Source organism: Myiozetetes cayanensis, unplaced genomic scaffold, assembly GCF_022539395.1.
Source record: "Myiozetetes cayanensis isolate MyiCay16 unplaced genomic scaffold, myiCay2020 scf2-11, whole genome shotgun sequence".
In the NCBI taxonomy this organism is placed as follows: Eukaryota; Metazoa; Chordata; class Aves; order Passeriformes; family Tyrannidae; genus Myiozetetes; species Myiozetetes cayanensis.
In genome coordinates, this window is record NW_026087411.1 from 1,121,553 (window position 1) to 1,140,183 (window position 18,631).

Sequence of the window (18,631 nt, forward strand, 5' to 3'; positions counted from 1 at the left end):
AATGGGGGGCTCTGATTAAAGGCTGAGCCGAGGTGCTCCTGGCACCATTCAGTGTGTGTTTTCAGATGTACTGTCTGGTGGGTCATTTTGTTTTGCTTCTCCCCAGGAAGTCACTTGCAGGTCTTTAGCAGCTGCAGCCCGGAGCTGTGCTGGCAATAACCTCTGTCATTGTTCTCTGTCAGTCGAGACAGGCTCTTTCTGGAAAGGTGTTCTGTAGTTCAGCTGATTGTCATGGGATCAGGCACAAGAGTGGCTGTGTGAATGCCTGTGGCTGGTAATGCACAGTTGTGCTGGGGGATGTCAGGAGGTTCCTCTGAGCTTTACAACCCCTACCTTTCTCTGGATGTTGCACCATTGCATTCCTCTGGGTGAATTTCTCTGCTCTCTGAAGCAGAAGTGGTTGTGTTCCACCTTCAGAATCTGTATTTACTGATTAACACTCCAGTTTGACTTAGATAGGCACTGGTTCTTTGTGGGCACGGGCCCCTTCCCTCATCTCCAAGGCTGGCCACCTTCTGAGAACAGCACTTCTCTCTCAGAGGTCCTGAATGAGTTGTCTCCAAGGGCTGCCCGTGGCTGTCCCTCTCTAGCAGCATGCCAGTGACAAGATAAATCAAAAGGCTGTCAGTGTTTTGCAGTTTACAGAGTGCTCGTGCATCATTGTCCCCCCATCCCCAGTATGAAAGGTTTCAAATGGGCAGGCACTGGTTCTTTATTTTCCATCTCTGAGGTGGAAGCTGTTGCATTCCAGACTAGAACAGCTGTGGGCATGTTGCACTGCCTGACTAATGGCTGTGTACTCGCTCCCCTGGTGCAGGCGTCTTCTGTCCACGTTCTTCTGCAAGCTGGGAAGTGCCTCTTCAGCAGAGCTTCCATCTCGTGTTCATTCTGGTTTACCGTAATTTAAGTGAAACTTATTTCCTTTGAGGCTAAGTAAGGTTAAGAGTGAGTAGGCAAGAAGTGAGGTCTGTAGCTGGAGTCTGAGACTCTGTTCTACAAAGACTCATGATGGCCCCATGTTCCATCAGGGTGCTGAAATATTTAAACAGCAAAGGAGGAGATGGTGGTCAGCCTAGTCTGTGATGGGAACAACGTCCTGGAGAAAAGCTCAGGTAAAGCTTAGAAAAACTGTTGCCAGCACAGCAGCTGGGAACTGATGCTATTGGAGTGGTCTGTGTGCCATGAAAACCAGAATGCAAAGGGATGTTGGGTTTAAAACCAGCAGATCATCTGGGAACTCAGCTTTCAATCAGAATCTAGATCTGAAGGGATGTGCAACAACCAGATTGGTTGCCACTCATGTTGAACTAACTCACTCTGCAACTGATATGAGAAGGAGGTAACCGATCCCTTCTTTGCCAAGTAAGGTATCTCACTGTAGGAAATCATCTTTCACCTGTCCTTGCTCTCTGTGGTGCTTTGGAAGGTCTTGCTGGAAGACCAGGTAATTCTACCTGCTCTGTAGGAGCCAAAAAGATATCACATTTGTCCAAGATTCTTCATTCACAAATCCTCCAGGGTTGGATTTCGTCTGTTGAGGACCATTAGCTAACAAGATTTGTTGTGCAGCTCCTTGGGGCATCGAGCTCTGGCAAAGGCCTTCAGAAACAGTCCAGTTGTTCAGCAGCATTTTCCACACTCAGCCTGGGACTGTGACGTTCAGGGGTACTTGTGCTTGCCACCTCAGGTGCTGCTTTCGGGTAGTATGAGAATTGTCACCTCCAAAACTTTCCGTTTCTTCAGTTGGCTAATTCAATATTAAAACCACTTGGCTGAAGTTGCTCGCTTTTCTGCTCACTGGTGTTTTGCCCTTTTATCCTCTGGGTTCACCCTTGTGACCAGAGGGTCTGTGACTCAGTGCTCTGGCACATGAATTGAAATCAGCTTCAAAGTTGATGACGTAAGAGCAGTTTCTTAGTGCAGGCAGGGGAAGCTGTGCCTTCCTTTTCCAGCTTCAGCCAAGTGAAGCTCGGGACACTCACGGGTGTTGCACAGCGTGCTGTTCCTGAGCCTTACAGGGGAACCCAGGCACAGAGGCTGTGTTTGGTGTGCAGCTTTCCTTAGCAGTCCCTGTTGCACAAACTAGGCTTGGCATTCCTGCCAGTAACTTCAGTTCTCCCAGCAGCAAAAGGGAGAAATTGTTCCTGAAGTTACACTACTAAAACATTTTTCTGGTTAAGAAAGTAGAATACCCATTTCCTAAGGTTAAAAAACTAGAGAAACTTTGCAGTGGGAAAGTTATGGGTACCATAAGTGGGGCTAATTAGCCCTTTTGGCCCTGATATTGAAGTCATCCCTTTTACAGCTCCAGTGCAAAGAGTCAGCAGGACAACTCCCTAAAAGAGTGAAGAGAAAGATCCTGCTTCTAGTGCTGTCAGGGTGTCACACACCTGCCTGTCCCTGCTGTCAAGCCTCTCTCATAGCAAAGTTTCTGTTTCCCCCTGCGTATAAACTAAAGATAAAAAGATAATGTGCATGGTCAGAGTGAACTTTCAGGTCTCAGATCAATAAAGAAGGACAAAGTACAATGATTTAGAGCTCAAAAAAATAAACCTTTGGTTTCTTCTAGGCTTTGAAAGAGCATTCTGAGAATAAGCTCTTGCAGGATGTTCCCTGAATATCCAGTACCTGAGCTATCCAGGCCTTGAAAATCAGTGACTAATTTTAACAGTAGCAAGAGCTTAAGGAAAGAGAACTCAGCGTTATATTGACACTTGGAAATCAACTTGGAAGGGCACCTGAAGGGTTTGCTTGACACTAAAGAGTAATAGAAACCTCCCAGCAGTGCAGTCTCCTCGGCACTGGCAGGGCAGTGCTGGTCGTGAGCCCCTGGGTTAGCTTAGCAGCCAAGGGCCTGATGCAGGCCTTCTCAGATAAGTGTGGAAGGGCTTGTTTTGAAAAATCCTGCTTTACTCAGATAAAAGTTGATGGAATTATTTTAACTAAAGCTCTTCCAAATGTTGACCTCACCCAATGCTTTCCTTCTGGATTTTACTTCTGGAGCAGTCTCTCAGCTGTTGTTGCTGACCTTCCCAGAATCCACAGAGGCTGGTGTTGGGAGCAGGAGTCTCATTTGGTGGGCTGTGTGTCGTGCAGGCACGTCTGTGAAACATAGAATAGCTTCCAAGTAAACAGGAACAACTTGTATCCATTGATGTCCCTTTGAAAATGTAACTTGGTGCAGAGGTCATTTTTATCTTTCTACTATAACAACGTGATTTTGGGTATCAGTTAGGCATAGTTTGGGGGGGTTCTCTCTCTTTAGAATCAAACAAGTAGTGTTGCAAACTACATGGAGGTGTAAGTCAGATTCTTTGTAGTCTGATTAGATCCGTGCTCCAGTGTAGCTTCCTGATGTAGAGCCAAACTTGTGAAAAGAGGCAGGCACTGCTGAACGTACCTCTGGAGTTTTCTGGAATCACACGTGCTTGTCTGCTCCGTGGACAGATTTGTGAGTGCTTGGTAACAGAGTGACGCATGACAGTGGTTGCATCCTGGTGAACAATCTGGCACACGTTGTGCAGGCAGGATGAGCGGAGCTGGGAAAATAGGCTTTTGCTTCTTTGGGAGGGAGCAGGATAGGAGCAGCTGCTGGCAGCCCCACTCTGGAAAGTCTGACACTGCCGTCAGGGTACGCCCCTGCTGAAATCCTTTCAGCACTAAGCAGGGCCGGGTTGGACACGTCCACAGGACAGCCCAGCGTCCTGCCAGCGTGAGCCTGTATTGATGGATCCTTAGATCTTTGAGTTCCTGTGCACTGTGCTCCTGCACTGGAGCACAGGCCCATAGCTGCCTCTCGTGGCTCTTGTGGAGGCTCCAGGCATACCCAGTCCTCACGCACAAAGGAGCTGTGCTTGGACAGCAGCTCAGTAGTTCAGCAAACAAGGGACAGGAGAATTGCGTGCTGCGGTTCAGATGAAATATAAAAAGCCATCTGTACCCAGAGGAAGAAGATGGAAAGCCAATGCACGTGTGCTGCTCTGTGTGCATAGCTGTATTTGCTTTCAGGATATTACCTGTGCAATATGCTCGGGGATAATCCTGGAAGCAGGTAAATCTGCGGGATCGTTTGAACACCTTGGCACTCACTGACCTCCACAGGGTGCTTCCTTACGTGCACTGCTTTGAGCTGAGAACCGTGCCTGAATTCCCAGAGCAGCACAGCACACTGCTCACCTGTCCACTTCAGTTCTCCTCACCTCTTCATTCCCACGGCATCACTGAGGGGTAAGAGCTCTGGAGCAAGGCTGCCCCAAACACTGGGCTGAGCAGGAGGCAGCGTTCAGCACCAGCTGGTGCAGGTCAGGATTTGTGAAGAAAGTAAAACTCTGGCTGCACCAGCTGCTCAGGGAAAGGAAAATGTTCCCTGGGAGACTCCCTCCATGGAGTCAGTGGGAGCTGAGCCGGGCACTGTTGTGGGGCTGGGATAAAATCACGCTGAAGCTGGTGGTTTAGGAGGAACCTCCCAGCCAGGTTGTCAGCTGGTATACACTGGCATTCTCCCGTGGCTTATGTGAGGCTGTGCTGACTTACACTGGCTGGGAACCTGGCCCAGAGTGGCCCAGTGTGGCAAACCTGAAGACTGACAAGAGTGTAAGTGTTCATTGCTGTTGGAATCAACGTTTTAGGGATATTTAATACACAGAAATCATGGCAGCCTTCACTGAGACAATGAGATTGTTTTTAGATAATTTGCTGAGTCTTCTTGATGGAAAGGATTTCTTCTTTATAGAAACTACATGCCAATAATGGATTCTTAATTTTTTTTTTTTTTAATAATGACTTCTCTCAGGGGTGAGCTTAGCTATGGATGAATTTCAAAACCGAGTCATGAGCCTGTAATTCAAAAGAAGTCTTTTCACAAAAAATGCGTACGCAGAAGAGAATGTTCTCGTCTCATGTCCTTAGCATCTAACTAGCCATTTTTCTGTATTTATGTTATTTATTCAGCCAAATCTGCAATGTGCCTTGCATTTTTTCCTTCTATTTGTTGCTGGGATACTGCCTGAAAGCACTCCCTGAAGTATAAATAATGTCTAGCAGAGCATACTGCAAAGCGAAATTCAATACAGGATTCCGAAATGTTTACTAATTTCTGTTAACCTTGGAGCTCTTCTAATGGCGAGAGATTAGCGATGAAATCATTCCCTCAGATCAGAGCTTTGATTCTTATCTGGAGGTAATATCCTGGAGAGATAGAAACCCAGATTGCCTGGAGACTGGAGTTGTCTTGGTGGGGAAGAGACAGAAAGACCAGGAACGGGGATGAGGAGCGGCCAAGTAGAGAGGATGATGAAAATCCACTGCCACGTTTGTGTCCAGCATTCTCCCGAAGAGTTTTGAGCTCTTCTACTGGGCAGCACAAACACTACTATTTTTTTTTTTTTCCAACCATTTTGTATGTGTTTGTTGTGTGATGGTTTTTGAGGTTTTTCTTCCTTTAAACATTTCTAAGCCTTTAAAGCAGAGGGGTGTCAAGCGGCAGGATTCATACATCTAAGTATAGAAGATATCGGTTTTTTCTAAACATTGTATAAAAATGAAATAGTTTGCTCTGTAACAATGACTTCATGTGTTGGACACAGAAAATACTTGTCAATTGATCACTAAGGGTTTTTTGCAGGGAGAGCAGTTTCCAGATGGGGAATACTCTGGCTTATGAGGATTTGTAAAGATCAGTGTATTCTGCTGCTTGTTTTCATCCAATTTCCATTTTGCTCAGGAGTAGCGGGAGATTGAATTTTCTTGCCTGAGTGATTTTGGTGTAGCAACAGTGCATCTTCTGTGTTCGTGGTCAAAGTGGAAAAAGGAGGAAATGGTGCAAAAGAAAGAAGAGAAAAAGGAGGGTGGGAATCTCTCTTTCCCTTACATAAGAACATAGATGCAATTTAGATGGAGGGGAAAGGAGGGAGAGGCAATAAAAACAATTTCAGCCTCTAAAATAGGACCTTAAAGGCCATAAAAAAGAATTTTCAGGATGAAAATCAAGAATTGTTTTCAAGCCAAAATTTCCAAGCAAGTGTGTTGTGTGTACTTGCAATGTGCTTGATTTGAGCTGGATTTTTAAGGGTTATTCATCTATGCCAGGGGAAAAAACTAAGTGCATTTCATGGGCAACAAATGAAGCCTGGGCATGTAGCTGAGTTTTTCGGGGATTACCTCCCTGCATTGGGGAGTTCAGGGAGCATGGGAAGCATTACAGGTCAGCAGAACCCTTTGGGCTGGAATGCAAACCAACAGAAACCATCATTCCTTCCGAAATGGTCCCCGAGTTTTCCTGTAGCTCTGTCCTGGGGGCCTTCCTGGCAGGTGCTCCACTCCTGCAGGTAGCAAGGACATGCTGTTGCAAAAGTCATGTCAGCCTTCCTGTTAATCTGGGACTTGTGTAAACTGAAACCCGAAACCAGGTGGAACTGACCCAGTTTCAGTAATAAGCTGATATTCTGGCCGGAATTGTGAGAAGATTCCCCAAGGTTTTGTGCTGCTTTGGTTTCAGGTGTCACAAGCTCCAGGCTCATCTGGAGCCCAGAGCTGGATAGTGCCTGGGACTGGGTGTGGAGCTGCTGAAAGGCCAGCCTGGATGTGGCAAAAGGAAAACATGTGAACAGACCTTTCTCTGATAAAAATCCTTGTCTCCTGCCTCTTAATCGGCCCCTTTCCCTTGCCTTTTGATGGCGTTGGCTCTCAGAAGCCCCTGTGGGTCCCAGAGAATGTCTGGAAAGGACTTTGAGGACAAGGTAGTTGCCACTGACCTGAAGTCCCCTTTAAAGAGAAACGTGGAGATACTTTGTGACATGGCAGTGTTACTGAAGAGAAGCTCTCTTGGTTTGATTGTATCTCTCTCACCTGTGAGCCAGTTCCCAAGTGTTGCAGGACACGGCAGGTTACAGGATGGATTCTGCTCCCATTAATTCCTGCAGCACAGGTAGTGGGGTTGGCAGGCTCAGTTGGGCTTGGTGTGTGGGCTGCTCTGCTCCAGTATCTCAGATAAAAACTGGAGGGGAACCAGCTACCTCCTCAGGATTCATGTTATGCAAATTGCCAAATAGGATAAAAATAACCATTTCCCATTACATTCTAGAACAATCCACCACAAAGCCTGTCTTTCCTTACCCTCTTGCATATACAGGGAGAGATTCTGTCTTTGCTGTGTGGATGGAGCCAAGTGTGATAAGGAGTTTTCAGTTCTCAGTTATAGTGCTAAGGGGATGTGTAAGAACTTTACCCTCCTTCAGGAGAAGAGCAAAATGTTACGTGATTTCTCTGGCATTTTAGATTAATAAATCATCCTTTTTATCTTGTAATTTTTACCAGTTAGTCACCAACTAGAGAATTTACAAGAGCAAGAAAGAGTGAAGACAAGAGTGATGATTAACCAGATTTGTAACTATTGTAAGCTCTGGCTTAGAAGCAGTGATAATTAGGAATTGGAAATATAACTTTGCTAGATCCAACAGTAGTTTCTTCTTTGGAAACATCAATTTTTCCTTTGTGGTCAGGACCCACTCACTTCAGCAGCGATTTTCAGAACCACATAAAGACAGAGCCCAGGACAGATCCTTTTGTGTTCTGGGGTAAGCAGCTGTCCCCAGATGTCCCTTGTACATTCATAATATTGCTGTAATCAACCTCTCATTCTCCTTGAGGCTTTGCAAAGCTCTGATCGTGCCAGCTAAGACACTCTGCATTATGGCTAAGTGGATAATCAGATGTGTGTTTATTTACTCTGGGCAAGTACACAAACAGTGCGAGCCATCCTCACTTGCCAGGTGCTGTAGGAGAGGGGCAATTCAAACAGTACCAGCAAAAGTTATTTCACAGCTCTGGGCAAAAAAAATTTAGCAGGGAAAAAACCCCAACAAGCTCCCTCCTTGATATTCCGAACTTTATTTATGATCTGGCCCTTCTTTTCCTCCAGCGCTGTAATCAGTAATTAATTACAGCACGGCCAATTTCCAGCTGTGTTCACTTGATAAGTTGCACTTGGCCCAGTGCTCAAAAGCTATCTCTGGCTTTAAAGCACTCAATTCCTCCATAACACATTATCTAATTAGTATAGTCTAGGGCTTAGTCAGTGAAAGATAACCACAGAAAAGGAGGAGCAGCCGGTGTGACAAAGGCCTTTGTGCGTGTGAGCCTTGGGATCGATGGCGCAGCGCTCAGTGACAGCAGCAGCCAGGGCTCAGGTTCAGTCCCTGCAGTGCCCAGCACACCCAGGGATTAGGCTGCTGTGACTCTCAGACAGGACTGGGAGCTGGCAGGATGCCTGTCTTGGAGCAGCCTTGCTACAAGTGGTGTAGCATTTCACAAACACAGACACGTCCCCATTTTGCTTTGTTCTTTCCCCTGAATTCCCACCACCCTGTTCGGCGGAGCCTCCAGCGCGTAGGGCATCGCCCGGCAAGGTGGCAGGAAGGCCCTGGCAGCTGAGCCATCCCCAGGGCCATCTTGGCACCAGGGCCATCCCCGGGAGCCGAAACCATCGGCAGCAAAGTCTGTCACAGCTGCTGTTGGGGCCTGTTGGTCAGCCCGAGTGCCAACCTGCTTGGCAACTCAAGTGAGGTCAGAATTTCACAGCGAGTGCTGCCCACAATGTGTGAGGGTCTGGTGCTTCTGTTTGCCAAACCTGGGGCAAAACAAGCTCAGTTCAAACACAGGTTTGAACTTTTAGCTTTTCCTTTAGCTTTCACCCCTACCTTCTGTGTAGCCTGCACTGTTCCATCCATACCTGCTGCAGTTCCTTTTCTTTGTAAGGAAGCGTTTAGCGCTAGTGAGCAGGCCGAAATAGGGAGAGGGCACACAGAGGGAATAGGGACAAAAAGAATACCAACCCCCACATTTTGTTCAGTATTTTTTGAAGCTAACCAGGTTGGGTTGTCCCACGGAGGACAATCTGAAGTGTAAATTCGTGTGTGTGGTGGTAGCGTTTCGTGGTGGGGTGGGTAAGGCCAGCCTGTGCTTTATATGGGCCAAAGCCAAATGATTATTTTTAGGTTTTAATATTTTCCTTTTGTAATACTTCACTTTTTAATATTTTTAATAATGGCCCACGTGCGTTAGAGCATCGCCTGCCAAAGGTGTTGGGAAAGCTTTCAGCTGGGGAAAAGTTCCTGACTTGTGGCCTTCATGGCATTAAAAATGCTCCAGCTCCCTTGTCAGTCCCTTGGACTTCAGTTTTACCTGTGAGCTCACACAGCAACACCTGTTTGCTCAAGGTGGGATGGCAGTGAGCTGATATGCCTGCAGGTAGGGCCTGGCTGCCTGCCTGCTCTCCCGGGGAAGGGTTTGCACTTAATTATATCATAGGTCAGGCAGTGCAGGCAGCTCCTGCCGTTGGGAGGAAGCTGCAGGGAAAAACTCGGTGACGGAAATAAGCCTGTACTTGTGTGCTGGGCAAAACGTGCTCCTCCAGCTCGGGGGAGTTCTCCTTGGTATGTTAATGGCTTTGCTTACCCAGCTCTGCTCCTGGGAATTTTGGAGCCTTTTGTGTTAGCCTTCTTCCCTCCCACCCCGGCCTGGAAATGCCGTGGCCAGGGCGGGCGTGTGGGTGCCGAGGGACAGCTGGCTCGAGAGCACGGAGATCAGCAGGGGAAGGTTTAGCAGAGCCCATTGTTGTCAGGGAGCAGCATCCTGCCGCCAGTGCAGGTGCTTCCTCAGCTCCCCCTGCCACGTTTCTGGGCCACGAGTGCCCTGCTCCCTTGCACAGCTGTCCCTGCAGATCGGGAGTCCTCGTGCCCAAGTGTGGGTGCTGCTGGAAGGATGACTGAAGGCCAGCTTTCCTGAGTGTTTTAGGCTCTGCTGAGGTGTGCTGTAGGACCAGAACTCTTGTGTAAATACAGCTACAGTGAAATAATGGGGTGCGCTGAAATACAGCAGTAACAGCCCTTCTGTGTCAATATAGCGAATACTCTGGACTAGGTGGTGTTTTGAGTAAAAGAGTAGAGTTAAAAGCCATGAATATTTTAGGTGTATTTATGACCTTGGGAGCAATGTGCCAGCATTTTCAACAGTCCATGTGTTTTTGGAAACCTTCAGCTGAGATGTGTCAGCTTCCATCACTTCTCCCCAAACTGGCGGTGTTCGTGGTTGGACTTCTTTGCACGTTTGTTCCCTGGTGTGCTGGTAATGGCTGGTGGAATTTCCACCTTGTGCCCAGCAGGACCTTGGGCTGCAGCGAGTCGGGGGAGTGGGCTGAGCTTCTCCCACAGAAATTGTCCTCACAGAAATTACTATATGACTTAAACCTTGTGAAATAACAGTATCAAAACAAAGGCAACATTTTGAAATGTTTAATGAGGGGTTGGAGTGGGAGGAGGAGAGAACATGGATTCCAGCGGAAAGGAATTTGGAAATGCAAGAGAAGGAGAAAAGAGAAAACATTTGTGTGCATGTTATCAGCAGTTTTAAAAATGAGCAGGCAAATGTTACGTACTGAGAATATGAATGTGGAATTGACCTTTTAATTTCTCCGATGAATAAGGGAGGGCTGGGAGCTCACGTCCCCGAGGGAAAACCGACATCCTCTGTCTGATGCCAAGTGCGGGAACTGACTTCTGGTGCCGAGTGCTGCCGCTGCTGTGCACGTTTGTGCTCGGGCAGGGTACTGAGGTGCCAGGCATCCTCGTTTACGTTAGAGCCCTCCCCCTCAGTGCGCAGCCCATTAATCTTGCAGTAATACCCAGCACACCGATAACTGGGCAAGGAGCCACGCACACAGGGCATGTCAAAATCCCCGGTATCATCCAGGAACGTAAACCGAAGTGACAGGAATTGGCCGTTTAAGGAACCTTTGGACAAAGCCCTCGTTTGTTGGCGGTGTGCTGGAGCGTACATCTCCCCGCGTCCCCTGCGCGGCCGCCGCCGAGCGCTGAATGAGCGCCTCTGTGTGCGCGCGGGGCCGGGGCGAGCGGGCAGCCCTGCAGATAAATACCCAGAAGTGCCCTCCTTTTCATGTGATAGTAATCTGAGAGTTTTCCGTTACATGAGGCTCCTAACAAAAGGCTGTAATTCCAGCAGCTCGGCTCGGGAAGGTACCACCGTGTGCCGCGCGGCGCCGGGGCGCGGGGCCGGGACCCCGCGGGCACCGCTGCCGGCCGCGGCGGAAGGACTCGCTGGGGCGTTGCGTGAGCTCCGCCGCCCCTTCGCCTTGGTACAGCCTTCCTTCCCTCCACCGAGCCGTATGGTAATCGAGTGACATCAGCCCGCGCCCGGGCGGCTGCCGATTATATTACAAACCAGCAGGAAGGGCTGAGGTGTGCGCGGCTCCTGGGAGCGCCGGCCGGGGCGGCAGCGCGTGGCTCCATGCTGCCTTTGCTTTGGGCTCAGTCGCAGCCTTGCTTTGATTTCGCTTCGTTTCGCCAGCGCCAGACAAGCATTTGAACCAGATTCGAGCACTTGAGAGTTGCCTGTTGTGGAGCTGGGGGAGAAAAAAAAATCCACGCTCCTGGTGCTTTAAGTTTGAATCCATTACAGAGAGCTTACCCGCCAAGCCACACTGCTGGATTTTGAACCGAAGCTGTTATTTACTTAGGGCTCAGGGGGGAGCGTTTTCGCTAGGGACTGAAGCCAAACTGCTCAGGAAGCTGGGATTTACCTGCATGTATGGTAAAGAAGCCTGTGGTTCCTTTATGCTGCACTTCGTCGTCTCGCTGCGTTACCTGTAAATGGAATTACAAAAATCAGCCAGTATGCCCGGGCCGTTGTCCCCAGGATACGCAGCTCAGGTGCCCTATAACTATAACCAGTTAGAGGGAAGATTCAAGCAGTTACAAGGTAAGCCTGTGCGGGTTTGGGGGAGGTGTTGCCGTGCTCTGATCCCCATAAACATGTTAGTCCGGGCTTGTTCTCATTGCATCGAGGTGAGAGAGGCCAGGAGCGCTGCTGTGGGAAAAAGCTCCGTGCTCTTTCAAGGGAGCCCGTGTGGCGTTTCTCACTCCAGAGGTGTCCTGTGTCTTGCTCAGTGCGAGGTGTGTGTCCAGCCCCGGAGACACCCAGCCTGGCAGATGAGGACTGACCCAGACCGAGTTGCTTAGAGCAAGAAGGGTGCTTAGAACAACGAGAGTGAGGAAGCAATCTGCTATTTTTTCTATCCTTGGATAAAATCCGATCAGAACTCTGGACACCAGACACAAATCCTGGCTGTGTCTGGGGACAGTTTGCAGAGCAAGGTCCCTTCCCAGCCCCTGAATACCTCCTGGAAAGGAGGGTAGCTTCGCTTCTTCAAATGGGGAACAGTTGCATAATTCCCCAACGAATTAGTTTGCTCACGCCATAGATCTCAGAGAGAGCACTCATGTACTTTAACGTTCTCCTTTCTTTTCATTTTTACTCTGCTTTTAGTAGAGACTGTCCTTTAAGGTTTTCCCGTGAGAAGCAGAGGGTTCTTCGGGGAATGGTCGTGCTCTCTGAAGGGAGGGTGGGCCTGGGCCTGGGCTGCAATCCCCCAGTGTGAGTGAGCAGTGCCCAGCGGCTCTGCCCCAGGCAGGGTGGAACAAACTCTGCTGTTTGTCTGTGTAAGACACAGCCCAGGAATGAATGAACTCTAGCACTGCAGTTGCAAAATAAAAAAGAATTCTTCACTGAAACCAAACCTCCTCTTCCTCTGGATCCGTGTGACTCTGTAGATAATCCCAGGGCAGCAAAGTGCGCCCTTCTGTGCGTGGTTCTTATTTGATTCTGGTCTGGGCTGCAAGTGTGGCCTGTGGTTCCTGTCAGAGAGGGAGGAAGAGCCTGGTTAGTGCAAAGAAGGTTCCGATTTGTTGGCTAAAGGAGGGAGGGAAAAAAAAAATCTTTCATTCATAGCACTTTGTTTATCTTGTAAACTGGCACAGCAGTGGCTGCATAGGGCATGTAATGAGGCAAAATGACAGCATCCTAAACACTGGGAACAGAGACATCCGTGGGGCAAGGCACGGAAAATCCAGGCTCCAAACTGGCACACGAGGGGGGAATGTGTTAGAGGCTTTATTTTGGACATCTGTCAGATCTCAGGCTGTGGTATTTGTGTTAAAAAGAACGAGGTAAGTTTGTGGCACTGGAGAAAAAAAAACCTTGGGAAAAACCCTGGCTCAGTCTTCTTTCTTTGCTGGTTAAGTTAGCAGTCTAAAGAAGGCAGATTTTATCATTTTCAGGGTCACTGCTTCAGGAATCCGTTATCTGTGTGTTTACATCACACTGAAAGAGGAAAGCAGGCTGCATTGTTGAGAGCACAGAAAGTGAGTTTTCCCTTCAGTGGAATGCACCATGTTGACTTTAAAAAAAAGTTAAAAACAAATGCAGTGCTGTCCCTAAAGGTACTGCAGTTTCCTCCAGCAGAAGAGATAAAATGCAGTGAATTCTCTGCAACACAGCACAGCAGTGTAAGGAGGGATTTTGTAGCAGATCATCCTGTAGTGTTTACTCACATCCCAGGCTGGGAAATGAGTGCTGTCGGTGATCTCGTTCAGGGTGGAGCTTGGGTGCAGGAAGTGTTGTGAATTATGCACCAGATACTCCCTGAAATGCTAAATAACCATACCGAATATCGGGTGTGCTGTAAAGGGAGTGGCTTCACTCTGCTGACAAGAAGATGTCTTGCCTTGGATTAATGGCTCTTTGCTTGAAGAATATGTGCAGAGCCATTATTTTGGGGTTGTCCCATGTTGAGGTGCTGGCAGGCTGTGGTGCAGACATGGGGTGTTGTGTGGCACTGGGCATTGCTCAGGGCACCCAGGCTCAGAGCAGCAAGGATGAGCTGGATGGAAGTACCATTTCTAAATTACAGAGCTAGCACCAGTTTTACCTTTTTCACTTAGGACATGTGCAAACAAGTAAGAGCAGACACATTTCAAACCTTCATCAGTCTGCTAAAAAGTCCTTTGGGAAGCTCTCCTGCCTCGTTGGTTTTGTGTTTTCCTCCTCTATAACTGTTTTGCTGCTCCCGCCTCCGGTAGGATGGCTCTCTAGAGCAGCACCACACAGGTTGCCATAACCTCTGCTCATGTTCTTCCCACGCTGAATTTGTCCCTCTTTTTTCACAGTTCCTGCAGTTATCACGAAAAAAACAGTCCCCAGCTTTGCACTGGATTGTAGCAAGGCACAGGTCTAGTGAATGTTGGGAGTTTGCCTCAAAAAAAGCATTTGGGAGCATATTGTTCTGTCTAAAACAACAGAGCAAGTGCTCGGGCCCTGTACAAAGAGAAGTCTGAAGGAGTGAGCAGGAGACAGCTCCCTGTGACCTCCTCTTTCCCAGCATTGACAATGCAGGAGGTTTGGCACTGGCAGCTTCATATGAGGAGAGGAGCCAGCCAAATTCTGCCCAAAATGCTACAGACAGAGCACGTTCAGATCATAGGTGATCCCCATGGCGCTCCTGCCCTCCACCTCTTTGAAATGCCTTGAAGTGCTGTTTGTAAGGAAACTCTTGTTCAACCTGATGCTGCTTGTGGGGCGATTAAAGCAGGTTTTGCAGCCCAGTCCCACCGGGGTGTGAAGCCGGTGCAGGTGTGGGACTGCACTGAAGGGCCCAGACCGGCTCCTTCTGCAGCTGCCAAGGGTCACCTCCAGGGAATCCCAGCTCCCGTTTGCCTCCATGGGCTGCAGTGAAGCAGAGTGAGTCCAGGCTGTCTTTGTGCCTGAAGAAAGCCTGAAGGCCTGTGTATGGTAATGCAGGAGTTCACATGCTCAGTGCTTATGCTCGTGAGAATGTCAGCGCAGGTGTGGGGAGGAAAACGCTGCAGCGTTGTGTTTCCTTCAAGAAGTTTCACTCAGTTCCTATTATGGTTAGTTCCCCCAGTGCTGGAACGATAAGTGAGCGATACCATCAGTGGTTGCTATCATCCTAAAAACCTAGGTGTGGAGTTTTGGTTCTCATGGCCACTTGTTCAGCGTGGAGGGATCATGTTGCAGGGCTGGAGCTGCTCTCTGCAAGTAAAGACAGAACCCCAAAACTCGTTTGTGGGAAGCACGTTTCCATGGAGCTCGTGCAGGTTGTGTCAGTGGAGGAGATTCCTCCTGCTGAGTCGGGAACAGTCAGCCAGACAGTGAAAGTCAAACCAGATCTGTTGGTGTAAATGAAGGCTGTCATCTGTGCTACTTGAGCGTGGCAGGAGCCTGTGCTTCGGCTGGGCACCGGTGTAGGAGCTGGCAGGAAAAGGTTAATGCGAGTGGGGAATTTGGAAGGAGATCCCTGGAGCTGTATCACCTTCCAGCAGGAAGGCAGTGGTGTCGGTGCCCAGGGAAGCAGCTTTCAGCACTGCTCAGCGGCTCTGCCCACCTGCTTAGCAGGGTATTTATTAACATCCCTGGCATTTGGGAGCTCGGGCACTTTGTCAGCTCCGTCGGGTCGCTGCAAAGTCGGGCCTCAGCTCCAGAGCTGTGCCTGAGGTGTGAGATTTCCAGCGGCAATTACAAATGTAAGATCCGGGGGGATGGGGGCAAGCTAGATCAGTGCTCCTGATAAATCCCAGAGGAGAGCCAGCTTTCAAAGGAGCTCTGTCCCATGCCCTGCCGTGTGGGACATTTTGGGTCTGGTCAGTTTTGGAATGCTGCATTTCAGGTTGCAGACCGGGCATTTTTAGTGAGAGCCTGGTGTATTTTGGTGACCAGGCTGCCTGGGAGCAAGTGCCTTTATTTTGAGCCATGTCAGAAAGAGTATGTTTGAAAAACTGCACACTGCAATAAGCCTGCAGGGAAGGTGAGCTGTCTTTCCCATCAGAGGTGTTTCAGATGAGTTCTGAACTCTGGGGACACAGGCTGACTGTGGCTGTACCAGTGAAGGCAACAGGACTGTGTTTTGGGTGTTTGGAGCAGATCCCCTCACTGTGATAGCAGGGCAGCTCCTTGGCTTGGAGCCTTTGATCTGCAATGGCCAACTAGTTTTGCTCTGGAAAGTGACCATTTTGTGAGTGGGCACTGGAACATTATCACTTCCATAATACGTGGATCTGTATGTGTAAATTGGTTTCCATCCAGGCTGCAGGACAGCAGGAATATCTTCCTCACTTTCTGTTCTTAAGCAGGGTTTTCCCCAGCTTTTCCTGCAAGAAAATCTCCCCCCCAATCCCTGCCTATGGCCAAGGATAAACTGGGAGCTGCCCTACCAGCAGAGAAGTTTGCAGGAGCTGCAGTGCTGTCCTGCCCCGGGGCACAGACACATCCTGGGACAGCAGGATCCTCTGGGGTGCCCTTTGAGCAGCCAGTTTAGCAGTCACCTTCCTGCTTCCAAGATTTACCTTGGAAAGGCTTTGATTCCTGGGAGCAGTGACCTGCATGGCTCCAGGGGGTGATTACTGACCTGGACACCCTACTTTGCCTACCAAATGGGGCACTGGCATTTCTTGTCATGGTAATTTCAGGTAAAGGCTGAATTTCATTCCACATGAAATGTGTCTGTTCGTGTGTCTGGTTTACAGGGATTTTTGTCTTTCCCTCCCCCCACCTTCTCAAATCTACCAAAGTCGCAAATATATTCCTGTTCTGTGACAAATTTTGCTTGATTTCCTGCTGTCTGCAAGACTGCAAAGCCTGCATGTGTCACAGCTTCCAACTCCTGGGTTTGGTGAGCACCTGAGCACAGGCTACACGGTTGGAAGCCCTGTCAGAAGGGTTTTAAAGGGATCTCAGACTCACCTGAATGTGCATTTCTGTGAAAGCTGGACCCTTATCCTTTCCAGTGCAAAGATTCCTGCAAACACACCTGAATCCTTGACTCAGCTTTTGGGCAAAGATTTACCTTTTCTGGGCATGGGGTTTGGTACTTGTGAAGATAGAGAAGGCAGGTTAAAAGGGCTCAGGGTAAGGTATTTATGCTCATGTGGTCAGTGTTGATACAGGCTGAAAAGTAAACATTTAGACTGGCTTTGGCTCCTCTCTGAAATAACAACGGTGAACATTTACAACTCTGGCTGTTGGCTCAGGTTTTCTGCAGTCTGTTCTCTTCAGTTTTCATTGAGAGTGTATTTGTAACATTTGGGGTTTTAGCTGTGTGTGTACGAAAGTTGATTTGCAAACAAACAGAAATCTCTGGGTGCTGTAGCCCTTTCAGAAAGGGCAATTCTGGTGCACTTTTCGGGGCTCTGAGCTGGTGAGGTAAACAAAGCCTGTCAGCAGGTATTTTCACATGGGACAGTGAGGTGGTTTGAATACCCTGGGGGTGATTTGTAGGCAGAGTTAGAGCAGTAAAATGATTTGTGTGGTGCTGGTAGCTGGTGTAAATCCCCCTGGCTCTGTGGATCTGGGAATGCAGCACGGGAACCAGCCCTTGGGTGCTCCTGCATTCCGTGGCTTCAAGAAGCTCCATGTCACACTGTTTTGTAGGCATGTTGTAACCACCCCCTGGGAGTACAGGCTCCTATTCCAAATATTTTCCCTATCCAAGAGCCCTATTCAAATGGATTGTGGGTTTTGCCATTAACTTGTGTGGAAAGTGGGGCAATAAAAAAAGCCAACGGACAGAGATGAAAGTGGTGATAAAACACCAGAACAATGGTTGTCTTCCATTCCTGAGCCCTTCCCCAAGTGGGGTTTGTGATTTCCTCCTTTTCCTTCATTTCTTTCATCTTTCTGTTTTCTGTTGGGTGCTTGCTTCAACTATAAAAGTGGAGGAGCTGCTGCCTAAGCTAAGTAAAAGTGGTGAAGAAAATCAAATTACAAATTGTGATTCACAAAATCCCCATTGCCTCTCCCCTGAGATCCCAGCACAGGGTGCAGGGTTTGGTAAGTCACCCCTTCTGCTCAGAGGCTGAATTTCATGAGTGTTTGAGTACTGACAGCTCTGAGGGGCTTTATGTCCCAGTTTAAGTTGAATTGGGAAGTGGTTAGTATCAGCTATTAAGTGGTAGGATATGACACGTGAAAATGAATTATCTTCATTGAATAGGTGGGTTTGGGAAAGCTGTTACACTGAATATTGGGAATTAGTCCCTGTTAACTTTCAAAACTGTGCTGAAGGAGATAGAATACCAAAACAAGGTGTTTGAGAATCTGCTTTGCTCTTCCCACAAGAAATGGAATCTGGAATTTCATTTGGAAGTTGATATCTGGGCCTGGCAGGTAATGGCCTTTATCCCAGTGTGATTGAGTGAAGTGGCGTAAGGACAGCAGAGATTAAGGTTGTTTGACGAGTATTAGTAAACAACTGCCCTCCCAGCTCCAAACGAGTCCTTTCAAAGGACAGGGTCATTTGTGGAGAGTAAGGAACTCTGCATTACTCACTATATGCATTTTCACGAGCAGTGAGCAATTTTCGGCTCCCATGCCCTCCTTAATTACGTGAGGCTCACTGCTCCTGCAAATGCATAGAGCTGAGTCCTCACATTTCTGTCAGGGCAGAAAAGACCAGAGGGACGGATGGGCAGCGCTGGTGCTTGTGACTTGTGCTGTGGAGCCCAAGGTGGCGGTGGCCGGGAGAGCCCACGGTCACACAAAAGCCCTTGTGCAGTGGCTGCTGGAACGAGGATATCCCGGGCTGAGAGCCTCCTTTGTTGGGAGGGAACTACTGTAGCCAAACTAATATTAACCAGGCTGGGAGCCCAGCTCAATGCCCCAGTGTTCGGGAGAAAGGAGCTTACAGAGAAAGGCCCCTCAGTGTGCGGGGACAGCAGACACGCAGGCAGCCCTGGGCCATGGGCTGGGGGCCACAGCCTGGCCTTTC

The 18,631-nt window shown here is 48.7% G+C and overlaps 1 protein-coding gene across 6 annotated transcripts in view; it reads left to right on the forward strand.

The window, feature by feature from the left end:
- The window catches only part of SPTBN1 (spectrin beta, non-erythrocytic 1), a 111,601-nt gene that overhangs the window by 35,086 nt on the left and 57,884 nt on the right, over positions 1–18,631 (forward strand). Inside the window, exon 1 of one of the 6 annotated variants that reach the window (XM_050316972.1) lies at positions 11,288–11,772. The exons of the other annotated variants lie outside the window; for them this stretch is intronic. Coding sequence (XP_050172929.1) covers positions 11,664–11,772 — 109 coding nt within the window. The 5' untranslated portion in view covers positions 11,288–11,663. Of the gene's footprint in view, positions 1–11,287; positions 11,773–18,631 lie in introns of those variants that run through there. 6 annotated transcript variants of the gene reach the window in all.